The 23,273-nt window shown below is 41.7% G+C and overlaps 2 protein-coding genes and 1 non-coding gene across 8 annotated transcripts; 1 reads left to right on the top strand and 2 right to left on the bottom strand.

Annotated features, from left to right (window-relative positions):
• Window positions 1-1,422: 1,422 nt before the first annotated feature.
• On the bottom strand, window positions 1,423-12,974 carry brd1a (bromodomain containing 1a). 3 transcript variants are annotated; one of them, XM_044344004.1, is made up of 13 exons: window positions 12,886-12,974; window positions 10,479-11,898; window positions 9,917-10,085; window positions 9,563-9,694; window positions 9,305-9,433; window positions 7,684-7,996; window positions 7,237-7,560; window positions 5,407-5,991; window positions 4,849-4,990; window positions 4,469-4,602; window positions 3,577-3,686; window positions 2,975-3,129; window positions 1,423-2,113 (listed from the first exon to the last, which is right to left on the bottom strand). In XM_044344004.1, exons 2-13 carry the CDS (start codon window positions 11,879-11,881, stop codon window positions 1,930-1,932), a joined length of 3,780 nt encoding a protein of 1,259 aa, XP_044199939.1. In that variant the 5' UTR covers window positions 11,882-11,898; window positions 12,886-12,974; the 3' UTR covers window positions 1,423-1,929. The 3 variants fall into 3 exon arrangements, with proteins under 3 accessions (XP_044199939.1, XP_044199942.1, XP_044199940.1); XM_044344007.1 differs by having other exon boundaries at window positions 9,929-10,085; XM_044344005.1 differs by lacking the exon at window positions 12,886-12,974 and adding an exon at window positions 12,427-12,831.
• trnak-cuu lies at window positions 8,312-8,384 on the bottom strand. Its single transcript has one exon. It is a non-coding gene; the product is annotated as a tRNA-Lys (tRNA).
• Window positions 12,975-13,190: 216 nt separating the features above from the next.
• Window positions 13,191-23,235, top strand: zbed4 (zinc finger, BED-type containing 4). Of its 4 annotated transcripts, none has more exons than XM_044344010.1 (2): window positions 13,191-13,276; window positions 18,424-23,235. In XM_044344010.1, the coding sequence occupies exon 2, from the start codon at window positions 18,617-18,619 to the stop codon at window positions 22,394-22,396; it is 3,780 nt and encodes a 1,259-aa protein (XP_044199945.1). In that variant the 5' UTR covers window positions 13,191-13,276; window positions 18,424-18,616; the 3' UTR covers window positions 22,397-23,235. The 4 variants fall into 4 exon arrangements, with proteins under 4 accessions (XP_044199945.1, XP_044199943.1, XP_044199944.1 ...); XM_044344008.1 differs by lacking the exon at window positions 13,191-13,276 and adding an exon at window positions 15,355-15,552; XM_044344009.1 differs by lacking the exon at window positions 13,191-13,276 and adding an exon at window positions 15,594-15,676.
• The last annotated feature ends 38 nt before the right edge of the window (window positions 23,236-23,273 follow it).

Genomic DNA, 23,273 nt, shown 5'->3' with positions numbered 1-23,273 from the left:
GAGTAGATGATCAAGGTGCAGCACCATATGCCCAGTGGTTGGTTGAATTTTTGTTTGCCCACTGCCAGTCATGAAGGAGCTGAAATCCTTCAAGTGACCTTCAGAGAATGAGTCCCTTGTGTTCCTAAATGGTCCAATTTTAAAGGGGCAGAAAAGGCAAGTTTTCTTGACTGGATGAAGCTAAAAAAAAAAAAAAAAAAATCCTGGATCCTACCATTCCCTTAATTTCCCCACATATTTCATTAGACTCCCCTGCCCAAAAAATGTCCATGTCTTTCAAACTATAACTGTTACCTGTGTGTCTGTAAAAAGGAGATGAATATGTGTTTATATCTTTTATTTTTTGCTTTACTACAAAAAAAACAGTCCCAGCAATATTTTGTATGACCTGATTAAAAAAACTACTACAGTTAAATACAAAATGAAATATACCAAAACTACCCAATGCTACCCAGAAAAAAATAGGCAATAGTATAAAATGAAATGTTTTGTAGTCTACATCTACAAAAAAAAAGTTAGAAAAGGTTACTTAAAAAGAAGGCAAGTATCCACCACAAAATGTGTCACTTTACCACAATCAATTTGCACGTCGTTCCTTGAATATGAAGTAATCCAAATACTTTACAATAAGTTAACGCAGGCACATCTCCCTACGACTACAGCAAAAATCAATAACAGTCAAATGTATCACATAAAATACATTTTCACTTTTTTCCTCCTTTTTTGGCAACAATTTCACACATCACACAGAAAATCAATCAGCAAAAACTTCTGGGTAGCAACATTTTTGGTTTCTTGAGAACAATATACGTCCTGTGTCCACAACATCAGACTGCCTGTATGAGCTTCAGAGACTTACATACTGTATAACTGTGTATTCAAATCATATAAATATATAAGAACAAAAATATACTAAAACTATTTTTAATACAAAAAGGATTAATACCAAATGGAAGCTTACGATTATAAACTTCAATAACTTAAAAAAAAAGAAAAAAAAAGGAATACTTTGATACTTTTCAGAAAACATGACATTTTAGCCCTAATCTCCTTAATACTAAGGCTTTTGCTGTTTTTTTTTTCTCTTTTGATATACAGCACTGGCAAAATAGCACTCACACCTCAGTGCCAAGAATGCATCAAGTATAAATACTAAGAAAACTCCTGTACAGTACCCATTTATGTCAAAACTACAAAATAAGTTAGTGTCAGGCAACTGTACACATTATTTACAGTTTAAATACAAAGGAAGGTACTTGTAAATGGAGATGATTTGAAGTATGGAAATGTGACCTTGACATTAACAAAGACTTTGGCTACAGCTGATTCAACTGAATGTACAACTGAAAAGCCCTCAAGTAGGCAGGAAATGTACGTTTTTGTCCAATTTAGCTATTTTGCCAGCAACTGTAGCTGCTTTTCTTTTAACCTTTAAGAGAAATAGTGATCGGCTACCTGCCAAAATAACGGACAGAGTTGAAAATGTATCAGTGGCAGCCAAAATCTACGAGCATGTGATTGGTGTGAAGTTCTCATCTTATGTCTTGACACCAGAGACATGTCTGGTAAGGTTACCAATATGTAGGAAATCAATCACTAATGTTTCCACCTTGAAATGATGAATGATGGTGGTTGGAGTGAGGATGGAGGGACAAAGGAAGCAGTCTCTAAGCACAGTTACAAGCCTGGAGGTGGAGAAGTAAGATAGACACATTCATTTCAGCAGCAGCCGTATCCCATCGGCACATGGTAGGAGTGTGTACGAGTAGGAATGGATGAGGAGAGACACCACCTGTTACAGCAGGTGCCAAGTAAACATTTGAGTCTCCTGCAGAGACAGAGAGAGGGAGGGGAGAGGAAGGTATTTGGTACAGGAGAGGTACAAGTTTGTGTGTCTGTGTGTGAGGGAGAGAGAGTCAGGGAGTGTCTTCAGTCTACGTCGCTGAGGTCACTGACTGGCTCGTCCTGCACTATGCTCAGGTGGTTCATGGCACGGCTGAAGGCAATCTGGACAGCCTTGCGAATGCTGGATGTCCGTCCTTCCATCATTTTGATCTTGTCAATGGTCTTGTCCATCCCCAGGGGAACCATCTTGGATCTAGGAAGCCACTGCCTGAAGGGGGAGAACAGATTCAAAACATTACAGTGTTTAAATACTTCCCAGGAATAATCATGTCTCTTTTCATGCAAAAACTGTGATTTCTCACTATGAATGAATTTTCATTTTAAACAGACCTACAGATAATTATCATAAACTGGTGTTTATTCTCATTTTTTGATGTTATTCTTTCATTTCAGGTGGAAAAAATAACTTCTGTGTCTCAACATATCCATCTTGCCGACAGATTTTGAACCTCTTTGTTTTTGCCAAACAGCTCAACTGCCAGCTGCCTTTTTTTGGATGAAAAGTAACTGCAAGAAACTGTTGCAGCTGAAAATATGATCCGTTAAGTTTTCATAATTACAGCAATGTAAGATCTGACTTTAGTATTAAGCTACAGCAGTTGCTTGGAAATGTTAGAGGCTTAAAGTAGGGATGCAACTAACCAGGTAATCCACAACATAAAATGTTGAAAAAATTGTGAAAAAAAAACCATTACAGGTTCAATTGCTTGTTTTGTTCAACTAACAGTCCACACTCCAAATTTATTTGATTTACAATGATATAAAAACAGAAAAACTGACTGATATCCTTTTAGTACATTTTGTTAATTTCAGGGCTCCATAATGATCACTCCAAGATATGGACTGTGACACCGAGGCTACAGCACCATCTTCACTGTCAAAGAGACTGGAGACATTTTCCTGCTGATGGGAGGCGGAACTTTCAATTGCCTCTTGAGGCGAGAGCCATTTGTTGTCTCTTGAGAATTTATGCTATGCAGCTACAACAGAATAATGATCAGCTGACGGACAGCTTGACAGGTTTACCCTTGTCGACACCTGTGTCGGCTTAAATCATTCCCACACTCACCAGCTGCGCTTGTTGTCGAAGAAGAGGACGAGGTAGAGTTTCTCTTCGGCTTTGTACTGCATCTGTTCTCCGATGCGGAGCACGTCCATGGGGGGCATGGGGATGGACACCCCGTTGTGCTGGCAGCCCACACGCGGCATGTGGGGGTCGATGATCTACACACAGCGGGGGAGGCGAGAGAGTTTTACACACAAACACACACATACAAGCTCGTGAATGCAAACGCATGGTAAACGTCTACACATGGAATCATTTGAGCATATAGTTAATGTAAATATATACACATACGCTACAGCATGTAGCTTGTGGCGTTAGGATTCTTTTCCTCATTTGTCCTTTCATGCTAAGGTCAAATTACTCTTAACAGCTAAAGGCTGCCACCTAGAGGACACACATTAAAAATGCTACTAAATCCATCTCTTCTCTCTCTTGACTCCTAAAAGAACAGCTGTAATAAAACTATTGCTTCCCCCTGTGAGATAAAACCATCACATTTATGTTCCAATGTGTTTCTATGTGAAGAGATGTCAACAACACTTAAATAGAGAATAAAAAGACCTTAGTCAGTGATTGTCATACGTTGTCTCCCCACAAACACTCACCAAGGCAGGGTAGGAAGGGTATCCGCTACATTTGGCCCAAACTAGCTTTAGGGGTTCCAATGCAACTGTTGCAGCACTAGTGGGCATCCAAATATTGCTGTTGCCAACCTCTATGGAAGCGGGAACGACATCAAACAAGTTACGTGTGGGTTTAAAGTCACTCTCTCTCTCTCACACACACTCTCTCACACACACACACACACACACACACACACACACACACACACACACACACACACACACACACAGAGCGACACATTTGCAAGGCCATGCTGCACAGTAAGTGCATGAGCATAAAGCGAATCAGGGTGGGAAATTAAATTTGCCCTTCAAGAGCTGCAGTGAACGACAGATATTACAATTTACCGGCTGCTTTTACCTGTTTAACCAGCCAAATGTGAATTTTAGACAGGGGAAAAATGTCCAGATGCTGACTGGTTATATGCCATGTGTGACAGGCAGAGTTACAAAGACTCGCCGGTCACAGCCAAAAGTCACAAGAACTTGGCTGGTAGTTGCTGTTAATTTCCAACCCTGCTTTTTATGTGTATGAATACCAAGTGTCTGCACATTCTATCAAGTGAAACTTTTTAAGACCGTATTGATGTTGAGGCTAGATTTAAATATGCCTTCAATTCTCCTGTTAAAACAGGGAAGGTTACAGGGTTTAATTGTAAAGATTTTAACATTTACAGAACCTGCAGACATTCAGGAATATACACAATTTATTGTATTACAAGGCTACAATAAATAAATTAATTCACAGATGTATATGTTGACTTTGTTTTTAATAACTGAATGTCCAGTGAGGTTAACCATTATCTTACATTTAGTCTGTAGCCAAAATATTCTCAAACAAGCAAAATGCAAAGATGCAAAGAACTCGACTAACCGGCGGCGATTCGTGCAGCTTTTGCAAAATTCCCATTTTCGATGCAGGCGATTAATTCGCTCTTATCGTCCACAGTGTTTCTCCGGACCAACGCGGGTTTGCCTTTCCCGCATTTTGGAAGACTGAGAATGGTGCTGGAAACAGAACAGGAATCAACTTTGTGAGTGAAACATCTGGTGCCAATGATGACTCAAACACAGAAAAGCTATATTGCCCTGACAGACAAACTAACTGACACCCTATCATACCCTAATTCTAGCAAGGTAGTGTTTTATTATTCACTGTTGCTGTTCAGCTGCTGCTTCAGTGACGAAATGTCAAACAATTTAAAAATAAATGTCACAAGACACGAGAAATGTATCTTTGATCTAGTGGATTACCTGGTGCCTCCTGGCAGACTGCTACATGAGGAGATGGAGGACTCGGAGGCGCAGCGTCTCCGTGGCTCCACAGGTCTACTGGCTCTACTGGGCGCTTCAAGCTCCTTCTCCTCTTCTTCTTCAAGGAAACCGCTTGATAGGCCTGAGAAGAGAGACGGGCAAAAAATTCAAACTCAAGTCAGAAAAATTCGGATCCAAAAGTCGCTTCTTAGCCGCTCCTGTCAAAATGTATCTGCAACAACTACAGGCTGTCCAATCAACCTTTAATCTAATTTAAGCAAACGGATGTATAAGAGTAAACAAGTGTGCAATTTGGGATTTGAGTGCACTGACTTGTAGGCAGCTAATTGCAATATTTACACTGCCAGTTTCTCGGGTTGGCAGTGGAGCTAAATGCTGTTTTACTAATTTAATCAGGCACTTAAAGAAATGCCGTTCAAATTCTCACATATGGTGACTCAAAGAAACGTTTACCCGTGCAGACAAGTTTTAAAAATGTCCTGTCATGTTGTTTTAAAACCCTGTTTTTCAGTGTGTTTTTCTCTCCATACTTCCTACCAGTGTCAAGTCTTTTAACAGGGGACTCGCCCTCCTCTTCATGTTCTCCATCTCCCCCCTCTTCCTCGCTATCTCTACCACCGCTGTGCTTCCTCTTCTTGCCGTGAAGTAGGGTCTCCAGCCTGGGTATGACCACTGACAGGAAGGATTTGGAGCCCAGCTGTGCGCCGTCTTCATCTTCCTCCTCCCCCTCTCCCTTTTCTCTGTCAGCTCTGTCAACATCCTCTTCTCCGCTCTTCGGGGGCTTGTGTGGACTGGCGGCCTTCGATTTGCGGAAGAGCACGGCAGTCCGCCGGTTGACGGTGCCCGTGGGCTCGGCGAGAGTGGACGTGGCCACCACGCTCACGTCTCTGTCTAGCAAAGAATTCTGGAGGCTGTCGTGAGAGTGGCCGTTGAGGCGTGGAGTGGTGGACAGCAGGTCTGGTATTTCCCTATCGAACTTGACGCCCTTGCTGTGAGTCTTGTCTTCGCAGTCTGGGGCGGCATCGATTGGTTTGAGGGTGGGGGGCTCGGGGTCTGTGTCTGAGTGGATGAGAGGAGGAATGGAGTCTGAAGGCTCCAATTTAGGAGGAAGAGACTTGTCTCCTGGAGGGTAGGAGAAGAAAAAAAAAAAAAAAGCATTCATAAACCATTCACAGTTGGAATTTTCACTGTACAGCCAACATTCATCATTTAAACTGTGACCACTAAGTGCTACACACATTATTCACGTCATGGTGCACAGGCTGTTTTTACAGTTTTTGATTATTATGCGCTACAATTGTTTTTTCCTTGGTTTTTTGGGTGCAATGCATCAGCTTTTATTATTTATATTGATGTATTTTTCCTTTGGTCTTGTGCCTGCAGAAGTGCTGACACTACAACTGATCATGTGGCTTTTAGGTTTATCATATGACTGAAACCAGGCTCTATTTAGCATAACACTGAGGCACTTTAATAAATAAAAAAATGAGAGCAAATGACTTTTTCCTTTCTTTTTTCCACATGCTCATTACAATGCGATCTTCACCAGACTTAATGTGACTCTGCACGCTGCAAGTTTGAACTTGAAAAAAAGCTGCCGCAGTGACACAGCGTGATCCGTTGTGTTATGACTGTTTAAAAAACGTTAGCTGTGATTCTAATAGTGGCAGACACTCAGTTGTGAACACAAAGTGTGCACCTTTGGTCTGTTCAGGGATTAGTTCCAGGAGAGAACACAAGAATGTTGTGAGGATGTACCAATAACCTGTTTTCTCTGTCGCTAAAGCTCAAACGTCACCTCAACGTGTTATCCTAAAGGTGTGGCTATCTGGTTCTGTGATTTGAGATAAAGAGTTCACGTAAGGTTTTGTGTGTTGGTATCGGTACGCTTCTTGAGCAATTTTCAGTTTGAACAAAACCTGCAATGAATTTTATGACCTACAGAATGTTTGTTGGACCTTAAAAGACATTAAACAGCACTGATAATGTTTTTATAGTATAGGTTTTTATCAGTTAATGATATAATAAAGAGGCATTTGGCTCTCCTATTTCTACTATGGGGGGATAAGAGTTAGTTAATGTTTAGAGGTGTAGACTGTACAAGCAACATGGCAAAATTTGAAGTATAATTATTATGTGTTGTGGTACTAAAGGCACCTAAAAGGAGATTATACATCAATGTTTCAGACACACTGGGGAGGGGGAACAGCATGTGACTTTTTAGCTCTGTGAGGCTATGTTTTGCGTTGGGGTTTGGGGGTTAATCTCTGACCTCTGACCCGCGTTCCAGGATACCGAGGACATGTGACGAGCGCAGAAAAACAGAAAATCAACTTCCTTATGAAGCTGAAACGGATCCATACATACCCTCGTCGTCTGGGAAATGTCCATTAGTCTTCAGTTTCTCCTCTTTAGGTTTACGCGACTCTGGCTGGTAGGGAACTGATGAAGAAGATGCAGATGTGGAGGGGGTTGTGGAGGAAGAGCGGTGGTGGTGGTGGGAGGGTAGGACTCTCTTTAGGCTCATTTCGTTACGCACGTCGTTGATGGTCTTTTTGAGCAGCTTGATGCGTTTGCTGCGGGAGGGGCTGGACTTCATGGCATAGGTCAGATCGAACTTCTCCAGTAGCTGCTGCAGCTGCTTGTCCAGGGTCAGGTGCTCCCGATTGGCTGGTACTAGTAGCTGATCCACTAAAGAAAGAATCAAAACAAATCAAGCAAAAGATTAAAAGTTGCTTTTGTTCAACACATTTTATGGATATTCATCTTTCACAAATGCATCACAGAGAAATGTATCTTTGTTTCTGCCCTTACCGTCCTCCCAAGAAAAGGATGGTGGTGTTTTGATTTCAGGAGCTTCTGTCAGATGCATGCCGCTTTCCGTGTCAAAGCCGATCCTCTCCACATCACGCCGCGCCTTCCTAAGCAGCGCCCCGCCCTGGTCTCGGAGGCGAACGGCAGCCCGGTAGAAATATGTGTCCTTTGAGTTATATTTCATGCAGTTGTCGACAATGAGGTTGAAGTCAGCCTCAAACTGCTCAAAGCTGCAGTAGCGCTGGGCATCGATGCGCTGCCGCATGGTGGAGAAATCCATCGGGTGCTTGATGTGGTCGAGGTAGTCGGGCACCTAAAGGAGACGGCAGATATAACGAGTTATTTTCAAACTAATTAAAAAATAAAAATATATCACTGTATTTTGCATTATCACCAGACATTTTCACCAGATTTGAATATTGTACACGCAGCATCTAATGTCATTACTGTCAGCAGGTGTTAGACAATATTATCCTTTCCATGTAAAACAGCATCTAAAAACACTATATTTGAGATTGATACAAAGTTCCTTAACTTAAGAGTCTCACTGTCAACAAAAATGCATGCGCAGCTAACTCAAAACATGAAGAATCTACTAGTATCGAATTGAAACCAGAGTCAAAAACTGCGCCCAACGTGGGGCTCGAACCCACGACCCTGAGATTAAGAGTCTCATGCTCTACCGACTGAGCTAGCCGGGCTTCTGATAAGAAGCACCCTTCAATTTTTTACAGACATCACCATCTGCCAGTGGACCTTACTCTCGAGTTACATGTGCAGTTTAGCAGGAAGTCACATTGCTCAACACTGACTACTAAGGGAGGGGTGGGCGGGGGTTGATTTATAACCCGAGCCACCGCGATCTGAACGTGTGCCACGGAGTGAGTGGATGTCTGTTGGTTGCAGTCTCCGTGGTGTGTTCCGAGTACAACTTTTAACAGAGGTGGGGCGATGTGAGGGAAAGCTTAGCCTGTGGTTATTCTCTTTGTGTGTGTGTGTGTTAGTTGTTTGAAGTCTGTTTGGTGTATCAGGGCCAAGGTTAAATCAATGATCATTTAACAAGGGCACACTGTGTTTTTCCCTGGATTCCCATGTACACTTCACTTTGCTAAAGGCACAAAAAGAGTTAAATAAAAAATAACTGCATGGGTTTAAGTCAACTGTAAGGTTTTTAAACTCTAGATTATGTTGTATGCTTTTTCAAAATTTCTGAAGCAATCATCAGCCAATCGTAACACAGAAGAACTGGTAAAACAGGCTGTGTTGTGGTTAGTGGGCTTTCATCCAGACAATAGCACAATGGCAAAATGCAAAACGCTGTGTTGCTACAGGGTACAGGTAAACATGATTAAATATAAACCAGCAAGTCCAGTTTGAAACTTTATCAAAACAGCAAGTCACTGTATGGCAGTTTCAATCATTGTTCTCATTTAAAGCTGGGTTGAACACCTCTTAAAACACAGAGATATACGCATACACACACCCACATAAAAATGTCCCTTACGAAGTGAAATTGTTGTGTAAAAAAAGAAAAGATAGATTGCGACATATTCTTGCATAGGTGAACAGTATGGGTGAATATGTGGAATCCAGAAGTTTTCAAGAATCTAGTGAAGTTCACCTCGCTGACATCAACCGGCTGGGCGAAGATCCTGGCCTGGTCTTTAGCCAGGAGCTGGTCCAAGAGGGCCCTGAGCAAAATACTGAAGGGAGTCAGCTGCATCTCTAGAAGACTCTCCTGGAACTTAATCTGCCACACGGTGCAAAAGAAAAACCATCATCAGACCAGATAGTTTCATTCATTTTGCAGATCTGGCCATTGTCTTGAATAATTTCTCCCACCTCTAGTAAAATATTCAGAACTCGAACATCCACCTACCTCTTCCCTCTTCAGCTTCTCCCTCTTGCGGATTAGCTCCAGCAGCAGCCGGGCTCTCTCCAGGTCATGCCGGAGCCGGTGCCATTCCTTCAGCTGGTCCTTTAATGCTCTGCTCTCCTCCTCATTCTGCTTCTGCAGACGACAGAATTGAAACAGAAATGAATACATGGAAGGATAGAGTGGGATAGATCATATATAACAGCAGCGGCATGCAGGGCAAAACAATAAAAATGTGAAATACTTTATGAAATGTGTGAAAATGAGACATTATGACACATATTTCATGTGCTACAAGCTACTGGTTCAATAGTAGAAAGCAAAAAGAAGACTCAATGTCTTCTGTGATTGACTGACTGATGAACAAACCGGTTGTGCATTCTTCTGAGACTGCAGGCTTGTCTGGAGGCGTCTGATCAAGGGAAGCCCGTTTCTGGATTGCCTTTTAAGAGTCCAGTAATTTAGGACCAGCTCCACAAACGCTTTCTTCTTCTGGATTGACACCTGGTTCAGAATATTTTGTAACCTGGGGGAGCCAGAAAGACGGGTATTAGAAAAGATACTGCCAGATAACTGGCAAGAGTCACTACTTGAGCAGTTAAGTAAGTCAAGAAAACAGACAACGGGAACATACTGGTTTCCTGTGGTTGTGGTTTACAGAGTAATAATAAAACTCAACAGCCACACACAGAGTTTAACCGCCATCTGACGGTAATTCACAGAAGCAGTTCGCTGAGGCTTTAATTTGTGAGGACAAACATTAACCAGTGTCACATGTTCAAATCCTGCAACGGCCACATGTCCTCACACACTCATCAAGCATAAATGTAAACGTAATTGAAAAAGCCACCCATTCTTAAAAATACAGATGAGTAATATATTTTACACCATCCATCTTTAATATAGCTCATAACTATACCTGTGAGCAGGAAAGGTAGGCACAGTAACAGGAGTTGCATCTTCAATTTCAACTTCAGGCTCAGGCTTCTTACTCTTACTCTTCTTCTTCTGTTTTCCTTTTGACTGTCCTTTACCAACTCCTCTCCCCTTGTCCACTTTCTTACATAGTCCATTTTTGGGTTTCGCATCATCATAGATTGTAAGTGGCCTCCTTACGCAGCCATTAGGTGTGTGAGCTCCACAGTAGGCTGTCTTTTTCACAGAGAAGGTGGGCTCTCCCGTATCTGTTATCTCTTTGATCGGCTCCATCTTCATGAAGAGGCCAGCCTTTTGGGCACAGCTGACGTGGAATGCGGTGTAACAGTTGGCTTTGTGGCACTGAATGCAAGCCCCGACGCCTTTCTCTTTACACAAGTAGCAGGTGAGCTTCCAGCGGGCTGGGGGAATGTGGCGGACGCCATCGATGGGTTCGATGAAGGTGGTGTTGGAGAAGCCGACCTCGGGGACCCAGAGGGCGCATACAACGTGGCCCCAGCGGTCATCTTCCGTCTTTTTTACTGCTCCACCCTTGCTGGGACAAAGGATGCAGTCAGCAGGTTGGGTGGGTGACTGGAGGCAATGTCTGCAGAGCCACTGGCCCTCAGGAATGTAGGGCACGCCGTAACATTCCTGGTGTACAGCCACGTTGCACATATCACAAAATAGAATAGCGTTGCTGTTGTGACACTCGCCATCCATACAGATACAGCAGACAGCATCGTCGTCAATGGGTGCTTGCTTTTCACTGCTTTTATCCAGGCTCTCTAGGTACAACTCTTTCTCAAAGCGGTCGACCAGAAACTCAAAAACGTTATGAGAGATCTGACTGACCCCTTCACTTCGCCGTTTTTCATTGACCAAATCAAGCCAGGCGTAATCTTCCTCATCCATGTCGTACTCCGTTTCCTCGTCCAGCTCTTCCTCAGTCTTCTCCTGATATTTATAAAAGGCCGCTGGACGCTTAGGAACTGCTGGAAGGTTATATTCCACAGTACGAAATTTAGCGTCTGGAAGAGTCGGACCAGCATTACCACCGGCATGATGTCCACCTCCCTCTCCATGACCAGTGATGCCCAATGCAGCGTTTCTCTTCTCCTGGTTGTTTTTTAGTCTGACTGACCTCAAGAGGACCTGCTGCTGTGGTTTATCAGCATTCTCCTTATTGCTGGTGCACTCCATCATCTCCTGCACCATGGGGTTATCATCTGAGATCACCTCCAACTTGTCATATATGCTGAGCCGATGGACACGTCCATCGATATCAAGCTCCACCATACGCTGCGCCTGGGCATAAGTCAGGATCTGCTTGTTGGGGGAAGGCTTGATGGGAGACGGTGGCCTCTGCGGCACCGCAACCCGGTGGTGCCGAGCTTTCTTCTTCATCTTGAAGCTCCGTGTTGCTGTGGAGACAGAGAAAGGATGGAAACAGTCTGAGGTCTGCATGTATTTCACTGGGGTCAAGTAAATTATACCAAGAGCAGAGGACCTCCAATCCAATTTATTGAGATGGCTGTCACATAAGGGCTAGGTAAAACAACAACCAGGATAAATTACTGATACAGTGTTCTATGATGTAACACACTTATTTATGATCGACACAGACTCTCACTATCCACAATTCAAACCATTCAAACAGTAATATAACATGACAAAACCCAAACTGTGTCCAAAAGGTAAGTTTCCATCAACATCATGAAATAAGGTTATCAAAATATAATGTTCCCTGCAAGTAAGATAACAAATAAAGTCTTTGTGTAAAAACAGATATTTGTGCATGTGACACATTTATTGTAACTGATTGCTATGATGATGTCCCTGTTGTACACTGATACATAAGCTCTTCAAATTTAAACATTTGGTCCAAAACACAGTTAAAAATAAGTTTAACATTGTGTGACTTGAATGCATTGTACTAACTTAAAACTTACTAGCTGACTCAGAAAGCAAAAGAAAGGTGCAGCTTTCATTGGTGTCACTGCCTCCGATTAGAGTGACTGTTTATGTTGTGAGATGTAATGTTGCCACAAGCCAGCTGTACGTTAGTTTTATCAATGAGAGGCATTTAAACGCGGTGGGAGGCGGCCACACAGGGCACAGTCAAAATGACTGCGCAGGACTTAGCACTTGACCATTTGGTGCAGAGATGCAATTGCCTTTTCACTAACAACTCACTAAGTGGCCAAGTTGCTAACAATAACATTAGCTAGCTAGCTAACTAGCAAGAGGAGCTAGCCACCCCCCTAAACGGAGCAAATGGCGTCAAACAAAACAAGAGATCTTTAAAAACGCTTGCGCCGCTTTGTAAACGTACAATCACCAAATGCACCGAATGCCTCATTGCAGTCACATATAAAGCAAATAAATTCAAATAAACCCAAAGTACATACCTGGGATTCACGAACAGCTTTGCTAGTTGAAGAAGACGGTAGCTAGCCAGCAGCCTTACAAAGCAATGGCGACACGGCCTGCTAAGTGGCTCTATTTCCTTACACAATGTTCTCATCCAACGGGCGATACTGGGGTGTTTTCAGCTACTAATAAAAAGAGAAAGATGGCTGCTTGGTGCCTATTAGGTTTCGATGGTAGGCTCTACAGTGAACACAGTTATTTGCTTTGTGGACCATTCATAGGCTAGAGTCTCACGCTAGCCACAGTCGACCAGGAGCAAACAGCAGCAGCAGTACGGACGGCTCATCCCCCAACACAACAATGCGTTTCACCAGACAACTCCCACCCGTACGCACTACTCTACGTGTGACGCTGGAGGTCATGTTGTTGGTGAGTCGTAGATTTCACACAAAAGCCCATCTGTCTGTCACACAATCAATGCATTTGCCTTTTTGTCGATCCTTACAAGGCTGCACACGCACAAAGCTCCAAACAAAGCGCGAATCAGGGCAGCAGCACTATCTGGGTCAGCTGAGACACATATAGCTCGGTGAACAGGGGTGATCATTAATAAATGAATGAGTTTTTCAAATTGCTATGTCTATCTGTCATGCGCTGGGTTATTTGATTCAGCATTTCTCCTCTAGCCACAGTCGGAGGACAGTCAGGATACAAGCAAGAACAACAACAAACCAGCTGCGATGCCCCACCCTAGTGACCAGTTCGCCCAGTAGTTATCCTTGAGGTTTAATGCAGTAACATATTGTACATATTTTATGTTCGCTTTTTAAATCCTAGATTGACCGTGAATGCAACATATTTCGTAGTAAAGTTGTATTTTCGATGTGTTAATATGGAAACTAGAACCACCACAGTTATGTAGCTACTGTTGAAAACCGGCCTTTTGAATTATTATTATTATGTATTACTACAGTGAAAAGTTACTTGTAATAAGCGGACTCAGTACTGTCATTTTAATCAATTAGTCGTGCAAAACTGATTTGAAATAGCAATTAAGTATAGTGTCGTATGACATATTCCCTAAATGTATTGTCCCCTTCGCCAGCCACACTGAGAGAAAATGGGATTTTATTTGACATCACGAGAATTAAGTCGTAATTCTACAAGAAAAAAAGTCATATTACAAGAATAAAGTTGTAATTCTACGAGAAAAAGTCATCACCAGAATAAAATCGTAATTCTACAAAAAAATCATAATATTACAAGAATTAAGTTGTAATTCTACAAGAAAAGTCATAATATTACCAAATAATGTTATAGTCTATGAGAAAAAAGTCATGATAATAAGTCGTAATTCTGCAAGAAAAAAGTCATTACGAGAATAAAGATGTAATTCCAAGAGAAAAGTCATAGTCAAGTCATAATATTACAAGAATAAAGTCGTAATTCCACGAGAAAAAAAGTCATTATGAGAATAAAGTTGTAATTCTATGAGGAAAAAGTCATTACGAGAATAAAGTTGTAATTCTATTTCTATTCTATTTCAAATTCCTGATACCCATAATAATGTGGTGCTGGTGTGCCAAAAGATTAAATATTTGGTTATTTGTGAAACCTATTTCTACCAAAGTATAATTTCACAAGATGCTCCACATTCCTTATTTTAACGCAGGTGGTAGAATGCTCCTCTGACATTTCCCCCTTAAATGGGATATTACATTTTTCTCATAATAACAGTTTATTCTCATAAAATTATGATTTTTTTTTGTCACAAAACTTTATTCTTTGGTCGTAATATTACAGGAACAAAATCGTAACATTTTGACTTTATGCTTGTAATATGACGTTTTCTCTAGTAGAATTACAACTTTATTCTCAAAATTTCAGAATGTTTTTCTCTGTGGCCCTAATGTAATAACAATACTCATTTTTTTCAACTCTTTATTGTTTCAATCATCACATACAACATGTGACATTAGATCAAAAACAGAAACATTAATGAAATACGGATAACATAACAGATATGACTCCACTCTCAATAGGGTAGTACAGTGGTTCTCAAACTATTTAATGTCAAGGACCCCTAAACTGACACAAATTAGCACAAAGATTTTGTCCCACAGGCCCCCATCTATCTTTGCTTTTAGTTGTTTTATTACAGGAAGTGTATGAAACCCATGACCAAAATATTCTTACATTCCGTCTTTGTGTTACTTATGGATGGAATTGTAGTGAAAATAAATTATTCCCCTTTTTGTTGGGGACCCCCTGGAACCCCCTCAAGGACCCCTGTGGGTCCCCAGACCCCACTTTGGGAACTATTAGGATAGTTCATCCAACATAGTAACATGACATTGGGTAACTATAATAATAATAAAGATACATTTATATAAAAACATTAACAAAATAATTTTAAAAAATACAATAATATAAAATAATAGCTTAACATAAAATGTAGGCAATAAAATTTAATTTCTTTAAATAATACTCCGTCCTAGTGAAGACCCTGCGCCCAGTGTGACGTCATTAAAACATGTTCCTTCCGTCCGACGCTGTGTGGAGCTGCTTCGGCCGAACGTGAACTGCTAGCAAACCAGCAGACAAAAGCAACAAAGTGAACCCCCCCCTACGGATCAATCAAATGTGTCATATTTAACTGTTTAGGAGCCGAAAACCTAGTGATCACTTCGCCCTACTACACGTAAGTACACTGAGCGCATGTACTCGTCTGTATTGGTTTTAATGCGGCCAGGACGTCGTGGTGAGTGCTGTGCTGACTCGGATCCCGGGTGGTTCGTGTGTTGCCACGGCTGGGTTCTGCCTCGCCAGGTTAGCTAGTATGTCCTGTGTGTGTGGCCTAGCTGGCAGCTAACCAGCTAGCAGTCGTGGTGTGGTCCGAAATTTACCTAAGGCCTCTCACAGGTCACTATAATGTTGACAAGATAGTTGTATAAGTTACGATGCTTTGAATATTTGCTCCACAAAGCCATGTGATAGACGTGTTATACCTGAGTATTTGTTTTTGTGTGTATATTAGTTAGCCTTTGCGGCTAACCCAGTTAGCCACCGTGGTGTTTACTGATGATGTAGCGCAACTGCCACTAACGTTTTATTATAATGTTAAATATTTATTAGTCTGGGGGTCGCACACGTTTCAGGATCTGTGGTAGCCGTTGTTGTATTCGGGTAAGCTGAAAGCCGGTTTGTAGATGTCATTTTTTTTTAAGTCGTGTGTTGAGTGAAGATGAAAGCTAGTCAGCGTTGTGGCTATTTTCTGCTGTCCTCTCTCATCTTCCTGACTAGCACTTGAGCCAAACCCGGAAAAACTGGCTGTCACTTCTCACATAGGAAATAGCGTACTTGGTTTTTTCTTGTCTTTTTTGGTCTTTTCTTTTTCTTGTTTCATTTTTTAATGCCTACTTAAGGAAGGGTATCAATTAATAATACATACGGTTACAAACGGCCATATTGACCACATTCATAAAGTTCGATTAAAGTCAATGATTGATTATTTTTTAGTCTATGTAGAGAGTCCCACAAGTTGGCTGGTTTGCATGTCAGTGGTTCTTGTGTACTTATGCTAATGTGTTGTAACCGATGTGTTATGCATGTAGCCTACATGTACTGTTTCTTTTGTTAATGTTTGTTTTTCTTCTACCGGTTGTTTACTCATGTATTGTGAAGTTATTTGAATATTGTAGCGAGAGAGTGTTATCTCAACATTTTCACACGCTTATTTTATGCTGAATATACAGCACGCAGTACTTTATGTCGATACTATTGGCCCATATTGGTCATAGCAAAACAATATTTACTTAAGATTACATTATAAGGAAAATCACAGTACAAAGATTCAGTGCAAAAGCTGTGCAGTCTAATACAACAACAAGTAAATTCTTGCTTAATGAATTTTACATATATACATAATTACACACATGTATGTACACACAATTTGCTTTCCAGAGAGGTGTTGATTAAACTTGATGGTGCTGTTTAACTGTATTGCATTATACTGAGAGGTGTTTGTAATATTCTGTCCACCCCATTTATATCAGTCAAAAACTGAACATTATAACCTTAATTTATTGCAGTGTTGTGTTGTGTTAGATTGATTAATGCCTTACACATGCAGAAGACAGGATCATTCATTTGTGTGGTGCTGATAATGCATCCATAGCTGGTAAGATCCTGATGTTGCCTAATAGCAAAAATGGTAGACTAGCTGTGTCAAAAATTGTAAGGAACTGTGTCTCTCTGTATATCTCTATGTATCTTTTTTTTTTTTTTTTTTAACCAAACACCAGCTATCCCCCAGCTGATTTCAGTGATTAGTTCCCCCAAGATTTGTTAATCAGTAATATCAACCACTGAAGTGTTCAGATCTTGTAAACACGTCCAAAGATTCAATCTAGTATATCAACGATTTAAGCAGCTTGGATGCAGAGTTGTAGCCTATTGTCAGTCTTTCATAGATCCACTGTGTCATGAAGCAGTTATACATAATCAAATGACGTTACTAATATTTCCTTAGAAAGCTCAGTGAGAAAGAATATTTAGTCTGTGGGTGTGAGTAATACTGAAAGCTGAATGAATTGAGCAACAGTTCTGTGGAAGAATCTTGGAGAGGCGTATCTGCCCTTGATGGATGATTATCATTTACCAGACGGTTGCATGCATATGTAAGCTGTGTCGTAATTCAGGGAATGGATCCTACAAAGGCCCATTAAGTGTTTCCTCTAGAGGACCTGAACATCGGGCTGAATCTACACCTGTAGATAAGACATCAGCCTCATAGATACCAAAACTAACACTGTGTTCAGATCATTTCCATGTTTATTACCAGTTTTTTAAAAAGTGGTTAACACCAGTGGTAAATTGTGGGACAGTTTTTGTGAAATGTGGTTTTACAGCAGAAGTTGCGACATACCATTGCTGCGACCAAACCTTGTTTTAAAGGGCAGGTCATTCAGTTTTAAATTTATTGCGGGATACCTGTTAGGCATGGGACAATATGAAAATTACATGTCATGATTATCCTGGCCAAAATAATTGTGATTAACAATACTATTCCACTAATCATCAAAATATGCTTAAAACTCTTAAAATGGCACTAAAACATACTAGAATCACTTTACCTTACATTTTGCTAAGAAACTAATGTTTTTATTGCATCACGTTTTTTTAGCAACACTATGTGTCTGTTCTTTCTTACAGAATAATTCATGTATTTTTCTTAAGTCAGGCACTATTTTTCACTTCTCTACCATGATTTTAAATTGTACAGACAACAATTTCATCAGTTGCATATTTACTTTTTGTTTATATTTAATATATCCCTGACTTAAGAAATACAGGCATTATCCTTTAACAAAATAAAGTCCAACTGGCATTGTGGCATTGAGTCAAACTGTACTTTTTTTCAAGTCACTTGTGAGGATATTCATGATGAACTTAAAGTCATATGTCATCCCATGACAAATACCTGAATAACCTGTTGTTTTGTAATCTTGTTTCATTTTTAGAATACACTTTGATCTATTTTTATTTCTCTTCCTTCTATCTCTCCTTCTCTCTAGGTTGTGTGCGGAGAGGTGAAAATATTTCAATCATAAATGGAGAGGGACAAGCAGGCACCTTGTGTCCTGGACAGCCACACACGCATAACAACACCTGCTTGAGAGCTGCAGTATCGATGACTACACCTGAAAAAATTGATTACATTTGACAACGCAGACCTGACTATTCTACAGAAACTCTTGGGCTGCTGCCATGGACGGGGAGGAAGAGGTCTCTCACATGAGTGAGGAAATGGTCAGTGAACCTAATGGCTCCATAGAAAACAAGAAAAGAGAGGCAAAAGGGACCTGCCTGAAAATTGAGGGCCAGGATGGCTATGTCTTCAAATCCTACAGCATTAACCCTCATGACTCTGCGGATGCAAAGTCGTCTGCTTCTTCCTCAATAACACTGGATAAAGACTCTCCCCATTCTATCGATTTATCTTCTCAGGGTGACAAACAGTTGGAGTCAGACATAGAAAAAGAGACTGATCCAGCTTCTCCTGCTCTTTCAAACAAATGCCTAAACACTGATACTGAGGAAAATACAGAGAATAAAAAGTATGAAAATGGTAATGACGCAAGTCAACATATCAAAGAGGAGAGTGGGGATGCAAATGGCATGGAGGAGGAAACCCAGGATGATGAAAGGCTAGCATTTAGTAGCTCAATTGGCCCTTTTGTAACTAAAGAAGGTGATGAGTACAGTAATTTACTAAGTGGATACACAAGCACCCTTTATGATGTTGCCATGGACGCTGTCACCCAGAGCCTTTTGTCATCTATGAGGAGTCACACCAATCCGAGGAAAAAATCTCCTGCATGGAATCATTTCTGCATATCACCACGAGACAGTACCAAAGCAATCTGTTTATACTGCATGAAAGAGTTCAGCCGGGGTAAGAATGAGAAAGACCTCAGTACAAGTTGTTTAATGAGGCATGTACGAAGGGCTCACCCCACTGTGCTCTTACAGGACGGAGCAGATACATCCACAAACAATCTGACTAGCGCTCTTGCCTCATCTTTGATACCTCCTTCCCCAAACTCACCAAAAAACGGAGACTTGACAAATAGCATTAATACTTCTGCCTCAAAGAACACTTCACCGTCCACCTCCTCAGCTGATCCAGACCTGTCATCCAAAGAAGTGTTACCCAAAGTTGAACCAAAACTCGAACCGTATGCCAACACTGACACTGTTTGCAACATGCTCACATCCTCACATTCCAATGAAAACAACCTTGAAGACATGTCAGACGGAGGACCTGAGCGCCTTCCCGGCACCCCAAAAAGTGCTAGTTCCCGTCGGAGATCAGCTGTATGGAAACACTTCTACCTTTCACCTGCTGACAATTCCAAAGCAGTATGTATCCATTGCATGAATGAATTCAGTAGGGGGAAAAATGGAAAAGATCTTGGGACAAGCTGTCTTATTCGTCACATGTGGAGGGCCCACAAAGAGGTTGTCATTGAGGAAAACGGACAGGGCAATCACATTCCCCCACCCTACACAAACCCGCCCTCACTATTGTCTCGCACACAACTACAGGACCCACTGGAAGTAAAAAAAGAATCACCCCTTCTTCCATCCTCACCAGAAACCATATCAGATGAATTGCCCCAAAGCATGGAGGAGAGCATGGATATAAAGGAGGAATCTGAAGAGGTGATGCCTCTCTCAGGGCAGGAGACCTCACTCAGTCTCTCCTTTGGAGCTCAAGGGGAGGATACACCCTTAACTTCCTCACCATGTGATCGCTCTGAGGGTCCCAGCCTCAATCAGGATCATTCAGTTTTCCAGCAAAACAAGAAGATCATGAAACGGGTGAAATCTGAGGTGTGGCACCATTTCATAGTGTCACCAGTTGACCAGTTAAAAGCACTGTGCCGTTACTGTCCATGCGTCATCAGTCGGGGGAAACGGGGCGACTTCGGTACAAGCTGTCTGATGAGGCACCTCATGAGACGCCACCCAGACGTCCTCAAAAACCAAAAAAGCACAGATGACAAGGAATCCTCCCCTCATCCCTACACCAACCTCACCACAACGGACGCAGTTTCAACCAAAGAAACTGAAAGCCCTGCCAGTGAGAAAAAGCCACAAACCCTGCCTGTTTTCAGTAAAAAGACGTCAAAACTGTGGAACCATTTCTCCATTTCACCTGCTGACCCCACAAAGGTGGTTTGTTTGCACTGTAGCCGCACAATTAGCAGAGGCAAAAAGACTACAAACCTTGGCACAAGCTGCCTCTTCAGGCACATGCAGAGGTTTCATGGACATGTTCTTGAAAATAACAATACTATCTCAGGTGATGTGCCGTCTGCAGAAGTTCATGTCAAACAGGAGCTCATGGATACCTCCGTTTATGAAACAGAACAGACCCGTGAGAGGTTTGATGAACACCACCCGGTTGCCAAAAAAATCACCAAACTTATCGCAGAAATGCTCGCACTGGATCTTCAGCCATCAGCTATGGTGGAGAATGCTGGACTGAACAGACTACTAGAGTACCTCCAGCCTCAGTATTCTCTACCACCTTCTTCTTATTTTACCAGCACTGCCATACCAGATATGTACGAAAGGGTAAAGGATGTTGTGCTGACACACCTAAAAGAGGCTGAAGGTGGTGTTGTCCACTTCACGACTAGTATTTGGGTCAGTAGCCAGACAAGGGAATACCTGACCCTTACTGCCCACTGGGCAACGTACGAGTCAAGTGTCAGACCCCAGGGTCAGGATTTTCACTGCTCCGCTCTCCTAAGTGTCTCACAAATAGACTGTGATCACGATATGCATGACATCCCAAAGCAGCTTGAGTATCTGTGGGATTCTTGGATCACCTCATCAGGGCTGAAAAGGGGGTTCACTGTAACTGATAACAACACCATCAGAAACACCTTGGAGGACCATGGCCATGTCACCATGCAGTGTTTTGGACACACTATAGACCTCATTGTTAGCGAAGCCATAAAGAGCCAGAGAATGGTTCAGAACCTTCTGAGTATTGCACGAAAGATCTGTGAACGTGTGCACCGCTCGGCAAAGGCCAAGGAGAAGCTGGCTGAGCTCCAGAGGGTCCACCAGCTGCCAGAGAACCAACTGATCCAGGATGTTCCTTCCAAATGGAGGACCTCCTTTTTCATGCTGGAGCGGCTGGTAGAGCAGAAGAAAGCCATCGACGAGATGTCGATCGAGTGCAATTTCAGGGAAATGATCAGCTGCGATCAGTGGGAGGTGATGCTGTCAGTCTGCAATGCACTGAAACCTTTCGAAGTCGCCTGCAGGGAGATGAACAACCGCACTGCCACTCTGGGACAAGTGATACCACTCATTCACATCCTCAATAGAAAGATAGACCTGCTGTTTGATGAGACTGTGGGCATAGACAACATGCTCAAGTCTCTAAAAGAAGCCATGGTGAGCAGAATGTCCGCAACTCTGCATGACCCCCAATACACCTGGGCCACCATGCTGGACCCACGATACAAGACTTCATTGTTCACAGAGGAAGAAGCTGAGCGATGTAAACAAGACCTAATCCAGGAGTTGGACTTGTCCTCTTCTACCTCAGTTGCAGTTAAATCTCCGCTGCCCAACGGCTGCAATGAGGCCCCTCTGTCATCCAACACCTCCCACTCAAACAAGGACAACCTCTGGTCCCTGATGGCTGACATCAGACAAAAGATAAAACATGAGGAAAAGCCAAAGTCCTCAGAGCTGGCAGTGCTGGAGTACCTTGAGGAAGACATACTTGATCAAAGCTGTGACCCCCTCGACTATTGGAACCTGAAAAAGTTCCTGTGGCCCGATCTTGCCAAAGTAGCTGCCCGTTATGTGGGCTGCCCTCCCAGCATCGTCCCAGCAGAGACACTGTTCAGCACAGCTAGCGTCAACTGTGCCCTAAATCAGCCCAGGCCTTTACTGGAGAACATGGAGGGTCTGCTGTTCCTCAAGGTCAACCTCCCTTTGATTTATTTTCAGTACTGATTTAAAATGAAGCATTAACTTGAAAACCCTTTATCAAGGACCAAGAGACATAGCTGTGAAATGGGGTTTTTCTGTTGGGAAAATGTAAAATATCAATTTATACACTGATCGATTCTCAATGCAAAGGCCAGATTTGGAGGTTTTATTGTATTCTGTGTACTACTGTTAAAACACTTTCGAGCTGTTGTGATGAAAAGTCTCAGTCAGAAGTGTATCAGGGAGGGAGGGTTTTTCTAGCTGTAGGGGTTGGTGATGTGTGTTTGCTTGTAAATCGATGTTTTTTTTGTTTTCCGTGTCTACTCTCTCCTTGTGCCTTATCCAAAACTACTTCAGGTCAAAATGCTGTAAATATTTTGTTAAATTTGCGCAGATCACGTCAGGATGCTTTTGATTATTATGGATTAAAGATAGATGCAGAGTTGTTTTCTGAATGAAAACATGGCCCAAAAATAAATGCTGTGACTGAAAGATGTTTTAAGTTAATGTTATTTAATTTTCATTGTGAAATTGTGGCTCATGGTACTGTCATTTAGAAATAGACCTTTTTTTCTCTTTTTTTTTTTTTACTTGCTGAAATGTTTTTAATAAGATCATGTATAATATTGCTGTATTTTCAGAATAAGCCGTTTGTTTGGATTATACAATTTTGTCTCTTAAGCACAATTTAAGTTTATGTCCAGGGGATTAAATTATGGGTTTATTATTGAGTAAACCAATGTACTGTACATTTTTATATTAAATGACTTCTGAACCTAATTTGATAAATGTTTTAGCATTGAGACTGGAACCATGCAAACTTTGTGGTCATTTGTAAATAAAGGTTTTCCTTATGCAACATTTCAGATGATTTTTTTTTAGCTATCAAATGTATTTTGTA

The sequence above is a fragment of the Thunnus albacares genome, chromosome 23, assembly GCF_914725855.1.
Source record: "Thunnus albacares chromosome 23, fThuAlb1.1, whole genome shotgun sequence".
Classification (NCBI taxonomy): domain Eukaryota; kingdom Metazoa; phylum Chordata; class Actinopteri; order Scombriformes; family Scombridae; genus Thunnus; species Thunnus albacares.
The sequence above is the reverse complement of the archived record's forward strand: the minus strand, read 5'-3'. Positions and strand labels throughout refer to the sequence as shown.

What these genes read in the sequence shown, in the direction of transcription:
- brd1a (XM_044344004.1), bottom strand. Translation starts at nt 11,881, where the DNA reads ATGAAGAAGAAAGCTCGGCACCACCGGGTTGCGGTGCCGCAGAGGCCA. An exon ending in ACATTTCCCAGACGACGAGG is followed by an intron (nt 5,992 to 7,236) that starts GTATGTATGGAT and finishes CCTACCCTCCAG; the next exon opens with GAGACAAGTCTCTTCCTCCT. An exon ending in AGTCTGCCAGGAGGCACCAG is followed by an intron (nt 4,603 to 4,848) that starts GTAATCCACTAG and finishes TTCTGTTTCCAG; the next exon opens with CACCATTCTCAGTCTTCCAA.
- zbed4 (XM_044344010.1), top strand. Translation starts at nt 18,617, where the DNA reads ATGGACGGGGAGGAAGAGGTCTCTCACATGAGTGAGGAAATGGTCAGT.